Source organism: Bufo gargarizans, chromosome 1 (genome assembly GCF_014858855.1).
Source record: "Bufo gargarizans isolate SCDJY-AF-19 chromosome 1, ASM1485885v1, whole genome shotgun sequence".
Taxonomy (NCBI): domain Eukaryota; kingdom Metazoa; phylum Chordata; class Amphibia; order Anura; family Bufonidae; genus Bufo; species Bufo gargarizans.
Genome location: NC_058080.1, coordinates 364,610,639 through 364,623,169, shown reverse-complemented (window position 1 = coordinate 364,623,169; position 12,531 = coordinate 364,610,639). Strand labels below are relative to the sequence as shown.

General features: G+C 45.4%; 1 protein-coding gene across 2 annotated transcripts; it reads left to right on the top strand.

The window, feature by feature from the left end:
- The first annotated feature begins 5,031 nt into the window (after positions 1-5,031).
- GPX4 (glutathione peroxidase 4) lies at positions 5,032-11,846 on the top strand. Of its 2 annotated transcripts, none has more exons than XM_044269416.1 (7): positions 5,032-5,165; positions 7,846-7,940; positions 8,088-8,232; positions 10,250-10,401; positions 11,312-11,336; positions 11,422-11,481; positions 11,615-11,846. In XM_044269416.1, exons 1-7 carry the CDS (start codon positions 5,094-5,096, stop codon positions 11,645-11,647), a joined length of 582 nt encoding a protein of 193 aa, XP_044125351.1. In that variant the 5' UTR covers positions 5,032-5,093; the 3' UTR covers positions 11,648-11,846. The 2 variants fall into 2 exon arrangements, with proteins under 2 accessions (XP_044125351.1, XP_044125342.1); XM_044269407.1 differs by lacking the exon at positions 5,032-5,165 and adding an exon at positions 7,290-7,373.
- Positions 11,847-12,531: the final 685 nt, after the last annotated feature.

Here is a 12,531-nt window from a genome sequence, read left to right as displayed (position 1 = left end):
CAAATTTCCTATCTAAAAAAATTAGCATATTTCATACGACCAATAAAAGAAAAGTGTTTTTAATACAAAAAAAAGTCAACCTTCAAATAATTATGTTCAGTTATGCACTCAATACTTGGTCACGAATCCTTTTGCAGAAATGACTGCTTCAATGCGGCGTGGCATGGAGGCAATCAGCCTGTGGCACTGCTGAGGTGTTATGGAGGCCAAGGATGCTTCGATAGCGGCCTTAAGCTCATCCAGAGTGTTGGGTCTTGCATCTCTCAACTTTCTCTTCCCAATATCCCACAGATTCTCTATGGGGTTCAGGTCAGGAGAGTTGGCAGGCCAATTGAGCACAGTAATACCATGGTCAGTAAACCATTTACCAGTGGTTTTGGCACTGTGAGCAGGTGCCAGGTTGTGCTGAAAAATGAAATCTTCATCTCCATAAAACTTTTCAGCAGATGGAAGCATGAAGTGCTCCAAAATCTCCTGATAGCTAGCTGCATTGACCCTGCCCTTGATAAAACACAGTGGACCAACACCAGCAGCTGACATGGCACCCCAGACCATCACTGACTGTGGGTACTTGACACTGGACTTCAGGCATTTTGGCATTTCCCTCTCCCCAGTCTTCCTCCAGACTCTGGCACCTTGATTTCCGAATGACATGCAAAATTTGCTTTCATCCGAAAAAAGTACTTTGGACCACTGAGCAACAGTCCAGTACTGCTTCTCTGTAGCCCAGGTCAGGCGCTTCTGCCGCTGTTTCTGGTTCAAAAGTGGCTTGACCTGGGGAATGCGGCACCTGTAGCCCATTTCCTGCACACGCCTGTACACGGTGGCTCTGGATGTTTCTACTCCAGACTCAGTCCACTGCTTCCACAGGTCCCCCAAGGTCTGGAATCGGTCCTTCTCCACAATATTCCTCAGGGTCCGGTCACCTCTTCTCGTTGTGCAGCGTTTTCTGCCACACTTTTTCCTTCCCACAGACTTCCCACTGAGGTGCCTTGATACAGCACTCTGGGAACAGCCTATTCGTTCAGAAATTTCTTTCTGTGTCTTACCCTCTTGCTTGAGGGTGTCAATGATGGCCTTCTGGACAGCAGTCAGGTCGGCAGTCTTACCCATGATTGCGGTTTTGAGTAATGAACCAGGCTGGGAGTTTTTAAAAGCCTCAGGAATCTTTTGCAGGTGTTTAGAGTTAATTACTTGATTCAGATGATTAGGTTAATAGCTCGTTTAGAGAACCTTTTCATGATATGCTAATTTTTTTAGATAGGAATTTTGGGTTTTCATGAGCTGTATGCCAAAATCATCAATATTAAAACAATAAAAGGCTTGAACTACTTCAGTTGGTGTGTAATGAATCTAAAATATATGAAAGTCTAATGTTTATCAGTACATTACAGAAAATAATGAACTTTATCACAATATGCTAATTTTTTTAGAAGGACCTGTAAATACATAGGTGTATATTCATTGATGTTTGGGGCACATCCATGAATATACAGCTATACACAGGGCACAAATATTAAGCCCATCCATACCTGTATCTGTACATATACACGGAGATGCAGGCCGAAAAGGGGCCTATATACATCTCCGTGCATATCCACAGATCCCACCCGGACGAGCCCATGGACAAGGGCTAATATATATGTATATATGTCAAGGCATACATACATATATATTTAAATATGACATTTCCCTCAACAATATCCATCAAGGACTCCGGGAAGATTGTCACCGGTATCTTCCGGAAGCCTACTGCCACCAATAACCTCCTAAGATGGGAGAGTAGGCATCCCTTGACTTTAAAGGAATACCAAAAGGGCAGTACCTGAGGGTCCGGAGGAATTGTTCTCATTTATCTGATTTTAGGTCCGCTGCTAGGGAACTACAGCAGAGATTTACCAATCGCGGTCATCCGCAAGGTGTTCTGAAGGAGGCGTTCCAACATTCTCTGAGTGCTAATAGGGAACAGTTACTCTGTCCCGAAGTTAGGGAAGAACAAGACCCCACACTCAGGATTATTGGGACTTACAACAAAGCCCATAAAGAAGTAAGACAAATTCTGTCTGAAAACTGGGATATCCTGCTAACCGATCCGGATATTGGCAGCATTATTCCGATGCGGCATGCAATCACCTATCGCCGTAGCCAGAACTTACGTGACTATCTCGTTCACAGTTTTTATCAAGGCACTAAAAGCAGCCAACAGACGTGGTTACAGAACACCTTAGTAGGGACCTTTCCCTGTGGATCGTGTAAATTTTGCAGATACATTAAAAGAGGAAGGTCCTTTACTGGCAGCCCCACTGACAGATCTTATTACATTAGATCCTTTATTAACTGTAAATCGGTGGGGGTGATTTACCTTATGTCATGCATCTGCAGAGCTAAATATGTTGGCAAAACTAAGCGTGAACTAAGACGGCGTATTGGTGAGCACATCTCGGATATAGCCAAATTGAATGACACACCAATAGCACGCCATGTGGGAGAGTGCCATGATGAATGGGTAGAATCTGTGACCTTCCAGGGTATTGAGCCGATTGTAAGATCACCAAGGGGCGGCAATTGGGACCTTCGGTTACTTCAGAAAGAGGCCCGGCGTATATTCAGACTTAATACAACCAAGCCCACTGGCCTCAATGATGCTATTTCATTTGCATCTTTTATCTTAATGTCCCTCAATGATGCTATCTCGTTTACATAATTTATCTGAATGTCCCTCGTTTTTCACGCATTGCTTTTGTCAAGCAGATCTGCCCTTATCTCCATCAAATAAATGGTGCTCTGTCAATACCAAATGAGCGAGATGTGTCACGAGTCTTTAGGTAGTGACACATGCTCTACTTGCTAATATGTCATGTTTGACATGTGTAACATCCCATAGTTATGTTACAAAACTATTTTACCCTGCTACAAACTCTTAAGTGTATACACATTGTCATCTTGTGTAATTTCATATAATTTCCTCACAAATATGCATTCTAAGCCTTGTGCATGTAAATTGCTGTAATTTCTATGATCACCAGCAGGTGGCAGCAATGTGTTTAGCAGGGACTTAGTTCAGTTTAGTATTTCTGAACTGGAATAGTACATTCCAGTTCATCTCTCCCCTCTTTGAGAAGAGTGGGCTCGCCTATGTCCTGCCTCATGGGTAGGGAAGGAAGTTCAGTTAGTGTGCCAGCCACTCCTTCTAGGGGTAGGGTGTGCATAGTAGGAGCTCACAGATATAGGGATCCCAAGCCAGGATCTTGTCTCTGCTGAGACAAAATATCATTCCCAGTCTGAGCTTTTCAGCCTCAGCTGGTGAAAGCAAGCAGCCACCTCCAGTATTCCAGGAAGAAGCATACCCTGTGAGCAGCCAAATTCCTCCTCAGCTAGTCAGTCCCCATATAGCAGAAGATAGACAGAGCAGAAGATAGCAATTCCTGCCACATTACAGAGCCACAGGCAGACGACTTATCCTGTAGAGAGCTCCAGGCACATGATAGAGCAGAAGACAGATCCCTGCCACACATTGGCAATAGCTGCTGGGACCAAAGACTGATGCTGTATCTCACTTGGATAAAAGCTGCATATAGTAAAGATAAGTTTGAACTTTATTCCAAGTTTGGATTTCATTTATTGCTGCTAATACTTCAATTACTCCTACTAGCAACACACTCTTTTTATTGCATGTGAGCCAGGATCTAGGAGTCCAGCCGTACCCAGGTAGGAGACACCGATGACACTATTACTACTACCACACAGAGACATTATACCACTCTGGCATTCCTCACCTGGTACATGAATTACAACACCTTAAAGGGCCCTGTGACTGTACCCTGCGCACGCTGCAATTGGCGTCACAAACAAAAACTATAGACTATCACACCCATATCCTGACCCACTGCATAATTTGGTGTCCGTGTAACCGTACCACGGTCCTGCTCATTGCATATGTCATTCGCTCTATGTAGTGTGCAGTAGGCTATATGGAACCTTTATTGTGGAGGTGCATATAGGGTTGTCATTGTAGTGGTCTTCTCCCGGTATTACCTTGATATCACCTATATAAAGAATTTATTTACTGTGGCCGCCGCTAATGTTCCCCCATTATATCTTTAAGTGCCATTGGCACTCCTCCTGAGGCCTGGACTGTCTCTCCGGGTGTTCCTGCTAGCGGATTAGTATGGCAGGCCGCTCATAGCCACGCCTATGGGGGTGGGGTGTTTAGCCCTTTAAAGCTCGGCGTTCCTGTGGCCGCGTGCGGCCATCCTAGCGCCGATACTCTCACCGGAGTGTCACTGATCGCACCAGGCAGTAACTAATATGTAGCAGCGTCTCTTTGTTGTAGGCTCCTGATGAAGTGCCGGTGATACCCAGGCACAGAAACGCGTGAGAATGTCGCCCATATATTAGGGATAGATACCACCAATTGCGGCAGAAGCCGTAAGTGAGGGTATCTAGGTCTGTGACGGTCTGTCTGCCTGTGTAAGCCGACCAGCAGACATTCCTTTTGTCAGTAGAGGTATAGTTGGATCGTTAACAATAAAGTGGGTGCATTTTCTACACTAGCACACCACGGAGCCATTGTTTTCGCTATACGGTGCGCGATATGATACTGCTAACCGTATGGCCTGTTGTGCAAATGAGTTTGGGTTGCACGCCCTATTTTTAAATAATTACAATTAATAAACATTTTGGATTTTAACGTTCCTATCAGGCTTTGATAATTTAACACCTATAGATTGGATACGAAATTCCTATGTACAACTTTGCAGAAAGGAGATGTTTTGGATTTTTCAGTTAAACACTCTAACCCCTATGGACTCAATAAAACTCTGGAATATGGCAATTATTGATTATTATTATATTATCATATAGTAAAAAAAAAGTCATATGCACAGAAACCTAAGAACGGCTGAAAAGAGCGGAAGCCGCCGCGGGACATCTCTGGTAACTAACTGCGTGCAGCCGGGGCGTCCATTTCACCACAGGCCGCTGCGGATATCCTCAACCTGATTGGCCACCAGCAGAAGACTGTCAGTACAGACCACGCCCCCTCGCTGTGATAGGTCTGGAAGTAGGCTGGGAGGGCGGTGCCTGGTGGTGCCATGTTGAAAACCCTGTGCTCTGGGGCTGCGAGGACAGTGCTGCTCGGCGTGGTGTGCGGCAGGAGAGCGATGGTGAGAACCTCCGTGCGGTGCTGGCTGTTTGCGGGAGCCGTGTGGGTGTGACGCCGTCTGTGCGGGTTAGCCTACCCTCAGTGGGGTGTTGGTGTGTGCGGTCACATGTCCTGTAGAGGTCAGGAGTCCTCTGCTACGACTGCAGAGCCCTGGCGCTAGGTAGGGGTACATTCGAGGTAAACCGCTGCGTGTGCATTCACCCCACAATGTGCCCGGGCAGCTGTCTGTGCCCGGTGGTAGTCCTTCATTTCTATTAGAGGCTAGCGATTCGGGATTAGGAGCAGATCAATGGGAAAGGAGCCGTTATTGTAAGTGCTGTCAAAGTCCTTGCTTATCCGCTTAGCCAGCCCCCAGTCTCTTAAAGGAGCAGTGCACCTTATCTGTCTGCCATACTCTCCAATCTATTGTACTGTGGAATCAGTGATTGAATTTACTGATCATTTCCAGTCGGCATAATAGGAAGGATTACAGAACACGTGGGCCCCCATGATAACTACTTTGGCCATAAAAATTAGTTTATTTTATGTTATATTTTTTTTATCGAAGGCGGAGTTCGGGATTATTGCCCCTTTAAGAGGCCCATGGATATGTTTTGCTGTGACTAGTCACGATTATGGAGCTCTGTTGTTGTGGCTCATAGTGTGTACAACCCATTGAGAAATGAAGGCTGGAAGTAACTGCTCTGCTCATTTTACTAATCTATCCCGTTAGGTTCATGTATCAGACTGGTGTTTGGTATCTCCCTGCGCCGCCGGATGATGCGCTTATGATGAGGCATCCTCCGACCCTATATACACAGGGCTCGGCAGTCTTCAGCCCTCCAGCGGCTGCAAAACTACAGCTCCCATCATGCTCCATTCTCCTCTGTGGAATTTCTGAGAACTGAGCAAGTCTTTATGCAGGGAGTTTCGCAACAGCTAGCATGTTAAAGGTTGCTGACCATAAAGGAAATCTACTACGGCTCGTAGGTGGTGTAGCTTTCAAGCATTGTTTAGAAATGGCCCTTCCCACACCACGCCTCTTTTGGGAGAATGTTGAGGGTAGTGTAAAACCGGCATTTGTAAATTAATTTAGTTGCCATGGTGCTTAAAGGAGTAAGGCTACTTTCACACTTGCGGCAGAGTGATCCGGCAAGCAGTTCCGGCACTGCCTGTCGGATCCAGCAAAACATATGCCAACTGATGGCATTAGTAAGACTGATCAGGATCCTGATCAGTCAAAAAAAATGCATTGAAATGCTGGATCCGTCTTTCCGGTGACATCCTGTGTGTGTGTGTTTTTATTTTATTTTTCTCTCCCCAGCTCTGCGCAGACCGGAAGGACAGGGCCGGCATTATGAATGCCGGATCCGGCACGAATGCATTTCTATGGAAAAAATGCCGGATCCGGCATTCAGGCAAGTCTTCAGTTTTTTGGCCGGAGATAAAACCGTAGCATGCTGAGGTTTTATCTTTTGCCTGATCAGTCAAAATGACTGAACTGAAGACATCCTGATGCATCCCAAACAAATTGCTCTCCATTCAGAATGCATGGGGATAAAACTGCTCAGTTATTTTCCGGTATAGAGCCCCTGTGACGGAACTCTATGCCGGAAAAGAAAAACGCAAGTGTGAAAGTACCCTTATCCAATATTGTAAACACCTTCCCCCCCGGGCCCCTCACAGGGAATATACTTGACCGCTCCTGGTCCCTGTGCTGCTGCTTCTCCCTGTACACAGAAAACATCCGGGGGGTGGAGAGAAGCAGCTAATGGCAGATGGAGACAAGCCTCCCCAGTGTCGCCTGCAATGCTAGGTAGGGTCGTCACCACCTGCCATTGGCTGCGCCACCTGACACTGGATGTTTTCATTGGCACACGGGGAGAAGCGTCGGTGCAGGTATATTACCTGTGAGGGGCCTGGCATATGGGGGTGGCTGTTTGATATTGGATAACCCCTTTAAAAAGTTGCGCCAGCCCTGGCTTTCTGCCACAGATGCTCTTCCACATCAGATTTGGCATAGCCATCATGTGTGAATAGACCTTTATCCTTTGCATTTGTTGGTTCTGGTCATATCTGCTGTGGAAGGAACAGTGACTGTAGTTGCCCATTGAAATGTTATATGGCTGGTATAGCTGGATTATTTTCTTGTACAATACACATGTCCATTCTCTTCCAGACTATCCTAAAAGCCTGTCTAGTAGCCCTGTGGCTCATTAATGTGTCTGAGGTGAGATGGATGGTACCCCCCCCCCCCTTTCTACACGTAGGCATTTCTCTTCGCCCTGGGGCTGTAAAGGGTTACTAACTTTGATATGTCAGAGGGGGGTCTGAGCCCTGAAATCCCTAGAACAAGGGCCGTGAAGTGCGCGCGTATAGCGCTCACTGCATGAGACTGGCACTATAGAAGTCTATGAATGGTCCATCGTCTGTAGCAAGGAAAGTGTGCTTCTCCCTCGTTCTAGGGATCGATGGGGGGCTCGGCGATCACTCCCCACCAATCATAATATTTGGAATGTCTGACATATCAAAAGTTTTTGTAAAAAGTTAGTGACTGACAGCTCCTGTAAATGTGCTGAAATGGCGACAGAATCTGTACTAGACACCTGAGGTCAGAATGGGTGGGAAGGGTGCTGGGTGACTGGAGCAGTTCATGCTGTTCATGTGCTGGTGTTTTCTAAGCTGTTTGTGCTTTTTTTCAGTGTGCTCAGGTGAATGACTGGAAGAACGCGAAAACAATTTACGACTTCTCTGCTACGGACATAGATGGCAACGCGGTGTCCCTGGAGAAATACAGGTACCTTTCCTTCACCTGCTTACCCTCAGCAGATGTGTCAAGCTTCCCTCTGGTCCACTCTGCGCTGCTGATCTGTTCTTGTTTGTTCTTCTCAGTTCTGGGAACATTGTGCCCTTGTCCCAGTAATTATGTAATGTTTTCTCACAGGGGCTTTGTCTGCATCATTGTAAATGTAGCATCGAAATGAGGAAAAACGCCAGTAAACTACACTCAGCTTGTCAACCTTCACGCCAAGTATGCTGAGGCAGGTTTACGCATCCTCGGGTTTCCTTGCAACCAGTTTGGAAAACAGGTACAGGCTGATTTACAGTAATCTTATTTATTTTTCTTCTCCCCCTCTTGCAATTGTGCCTTAGCTTTTTGCACAGAGACCTTTGCTTGAGACTAGGATCACCTGTCCATGCCACCAACAACCATGTGTATTACAAGGGAGCTGGGCTGTCCATTTCTGCTGTACCCATTTTTAATTCCTGTGTTGCTGCACTCTATGGGAACACCAGTTTGGGGGGGGGGGGGGGGGGGGAGAGAGAGAGAAGTTGTAGTCATAGTATGGTTCAACCAGGCAATGGGAAAGTATGTGGATGAAGGTGGAAAGGGTACGGGTAAAGTTGAAAATTGGTTTCTCTTATGATCCAAAGGAAGGTAGACACTTTGTACCGCAGATCTCTTATACTGTGCTTACATCATCCTGTGAGCACAGTACAATGGAGCCGCCATCATAAATTACTATGATCCAATCAGTTTGGGTCAGGGTGTCCAGTCCGCCGACCGACACACGGCCCATTTTTATTTATTTTTTCCAGGTTGAACAGTTCACATGACGGTGAAAAAGAGCAGTGAGTCTGTCACCTAATCTGAGTGTTTTAGACCACTCAGATCAGGTTATAGACTCTTTGACTTTCATTACAATGGTACTGTTCTTTTCTGTGTCCCTCGTCAAGATCATGAAAGACATTGTTTTAATTTTTTTTAAATGTATGCAAGTGCCCAGGGGTGGCAGTACTGCCGCAAGTGACCAGGCTACTCGCTGATGTGCCCAGAAAAACGCACCTCTTTCAGCCCTCTGGCCCGCCCTTCTTTCCTATAACCTTCTCCTTTGCCTCCAGCTGGCAGAAGTCACAAGCGGCACCAGAGCATGGCAGGCCGGCAAGTTTCAGCGCAGCTGTCTTTAGTTCGCAGGCAGTTATAGTTGCATGCATAATACGAAAAGCTGAGCAGTGCGCAGGTGCAGGCCAACTGCACTGAGACTTGCCGGCCCGCCGTCCTCTGGTACCGCGCATGACTTCCGCCACCTGGAGGAGGAGGTAATTGGAAAGAAGGGTGGGCCAGAGGGCTGAAAGGTGTGTGTGTGGCGGTACTCGCCCTTCGATTCTCCACACAGCCAGGCTACTCCACTTAAGTTGAAGCCAAAGATGTATACTGCACATGCACAATCAGTGATGTCACAATGTACAGTAGCAACATCATGCATGCTTGTGGGGTGTGTCCCTGTGGTGAGGCGAGTGTGGTGTGTTGGGGATGGGGAATAACACTTTCTACCGTGTTTCCCCTGAAAAAAAGCCCCACCCTGATAATGAGCCCTAGTGCTATTTTGCAGGGTTTTTGGAGTAGGCTTTAAAATATAAGCCCTGCTCCAAAAAATAAACACTAATGGCTCCTGAGCTGCCATGAAACTGTGGGCAGGCAGCGCAGGCTTCAGTGATGCCGCCAGTCCGCGCATATTTGACGGCACTGAGCAGCACCTGGCGGCTTCACTAAATGATGCCGGCAGCCACGCTTCCCTTCACTATCAAGTTGGGCGGGCTGGCGGCTTCTCTGTAGACTCTCTACTGCCGCCAGCCCGCACGTTCTCACTTACATGAAGGAGGAATAAATGTGTGATTGTTGTTCATGGAGCCAAAATAAGGCCTACCCCAAAAAATAAGCCCTAACCCCTTTTTCAGAGAAAAAAAGACCCAGTCTTATTTTCGGAGAAACACTGTAGTTCTGTATTACTACAGACTGCTGTTTTAGCAGCCTACATTCTGTGAATGATGTAGAGTTGAGGCACTGTTGGAGAAAAGCTTGGATCTTATAGAAGGCAGGGTACAGGGAATGCCTTATTCTACAGGGTGGCCCACAAAAAACTGGCTACTTTGGTGGGCTACCCTGTACTTCACTATAGGTTCATGCTAATCTGAAGTGATTGTGGTTAATGACAGCATATTAGGAGTTAGTTGCTCATATATTATAGATGCATCTAATAGCCTGCTTTTGGAAAATGAGTTTGTATGTGCAGACACTAAATGTTTTTGTATTTCCCATGGAAGGAACCTGGGGATGAATCTCAAATAAAGGATTTTGCTGCATCCTACAAAGTTGAATTCGACATGTTCAGTAAGATTGACGTCAACGGAGATGGTGCCCACCCTCTATGGAAATGGATGAAGGCGCAACCTAAAGGGAGGGGTACCCTTGGGGAGTAAGTGTCGGCAGTTTCCTGTACTGTGCAATTCTTAATATTATCTCCTTGCCTACAAGGCTGTCCCGAAGAGGTGAACGGGCTCCCTCATGAATTTGGCTGCAAATAAGCAGTCTAAAGCCTTTAGATTTCACGCCTGGATTTGCATTGTGACTGTTATGTTGTAAAGATCTTTGGGCCCTGTATAAACAGATTAAAGATGACATCCGCTATTGCCTCTGGGTTCTGACTAGGCAGTACTATCATCTATTGATTAACCAAATGAAGTCAGCCACACTTTTTACATATAGTTTACATATGCTCTTAGCATTTGTGTTACCATGAATTCTGAGATTCTGGAAAAAATAGATTTTAAGATGACTTGTCAGAGTGTGTATGTATATTTGCAAAATAAGAGTCACTAGAGCCATGAACCTATGAGCAAGGTTCCCAACATGGCACCCTGCTGAGGCCCACATGATACAAAGACAGGTGGTGATGGCAGGACACATCTTACCCTGGTGTCTTCAGGGGAGTAGATCTTCATTACATAGCATGATGGTTTCTGGCCTCCTTGCCCCTCCTAGGGCTTTTCGGTGTGTTCTGTACAGTTACTTCAGACCTCAAAAAATGCGACCAGGCACCACAAACCTACTACATTACGAGGAATTAAAGAGGAAATGATCACTAAATACCTTGCTACACAGTTCGTAATTCTGATGTCTAGTTTGCATTGTACCTGAACCTTCTAAATCTTAGTGCTCTGAAATATGGCGGCGCTACATAAATTATTGAACATTGCATATAGCTGGAACTGGGTTTCTGCAATGAGTTGAAATGGCTATTGTGGACTACAGCACTGGGGTTTACCTGCTCATAAATACATATGCTCTGTTTTTCATGTATACTTCTGTCTTGTTTTGTTTTCTAGTGGCATCAAGTGGAACTTTACCAAGGTGAGACCATGGTCATGAATGTTATTAGGATATTGGGATAGGGCACTTTTTTCCCCTATTTAATAATGATTGTTTCTTGTTATAGTTTCTCATTAATAGAGAAGGTCATGTGGTTAAGAGATACAGCCCCATGGAGGATCCAGTCGTAAGTAGTGTTCTGCATATTGAAAAGCATTTAGAACAAAGTAATACTAACTTTTTTTTTTTTTTTTTTAACTATAGACAGTAATAGCTGGTGTCCAGAATCTAATCCCATGTTGTGTACCTTTTTGCTCTAGGTCACAGAAAAAGACCTCCCAAGCTATCTTTAAGATGCTCCATGTCCCCAGTGTCTGGCAGCTGACGGCAGTCTTCTGTCCCCATAATGATGGTATGCTTCAAAACCATGAGGGGGAAGCAGACCGGAAGGTGTGTTGGCGTGCACCAGTGGAGGAAGACTGTACTTGCTGGCAGGAACTGAACCATGGATTATGGGATCATGTATTTAAATAAAATGTGAATTTAAAGTTTTGTGACATTTTATGTTGAGTGAATTCACAATGCACTAATATATTGGTTTATTTGGTCTTTCATTTCAAAAGCCTATTTAGAAAATGGAGCTGTAGATGCACATCTTGTGGTACAGATCGCATGAACTGCCCCCAAAAGCAGACCATACACTGCGTCCCCTTGACAGCCGGCTCTACAGTGGTCATACATCTGCTCCAGTCTAACTGGCATTGGTTAATAAGCTCTAATCTTGGTGCTAGTCATTAGTGTTTTTCCTTTTAATTATTAAACGTAGATTAGATGTTAGACTTTACAACCAAAATGGTGACCCTGAAGCCATTTAGTACAGTTATTGACCATGAATATCTGAGTGTTAAGATCCTAAACACACAAGACCTTAACTAGTGATATGTGTAATAAACTTGTTACCTCATAGCTCCTTGATGCTCTAAGTGCTGAACTCGGCAGTCACTTTTTGCACATAGACCTTTGCTTGAGACCAGGATCACCTGTCCATGCCACCAACAACCATGCGTAATACAAGGGAGCTGGGTTGTCAGTTTCTGCTGTACGTAGTTTTAATTATGGTGTTTCTGGGGTGGGGGAGCAGTTGTAGTTGTAGAATATTCAGCTGACTACTTTAATATCAACAGCCTGCTTTTAATAATCCTATGCCACTAGAGGGAAAATTCTCAATACAGATTTT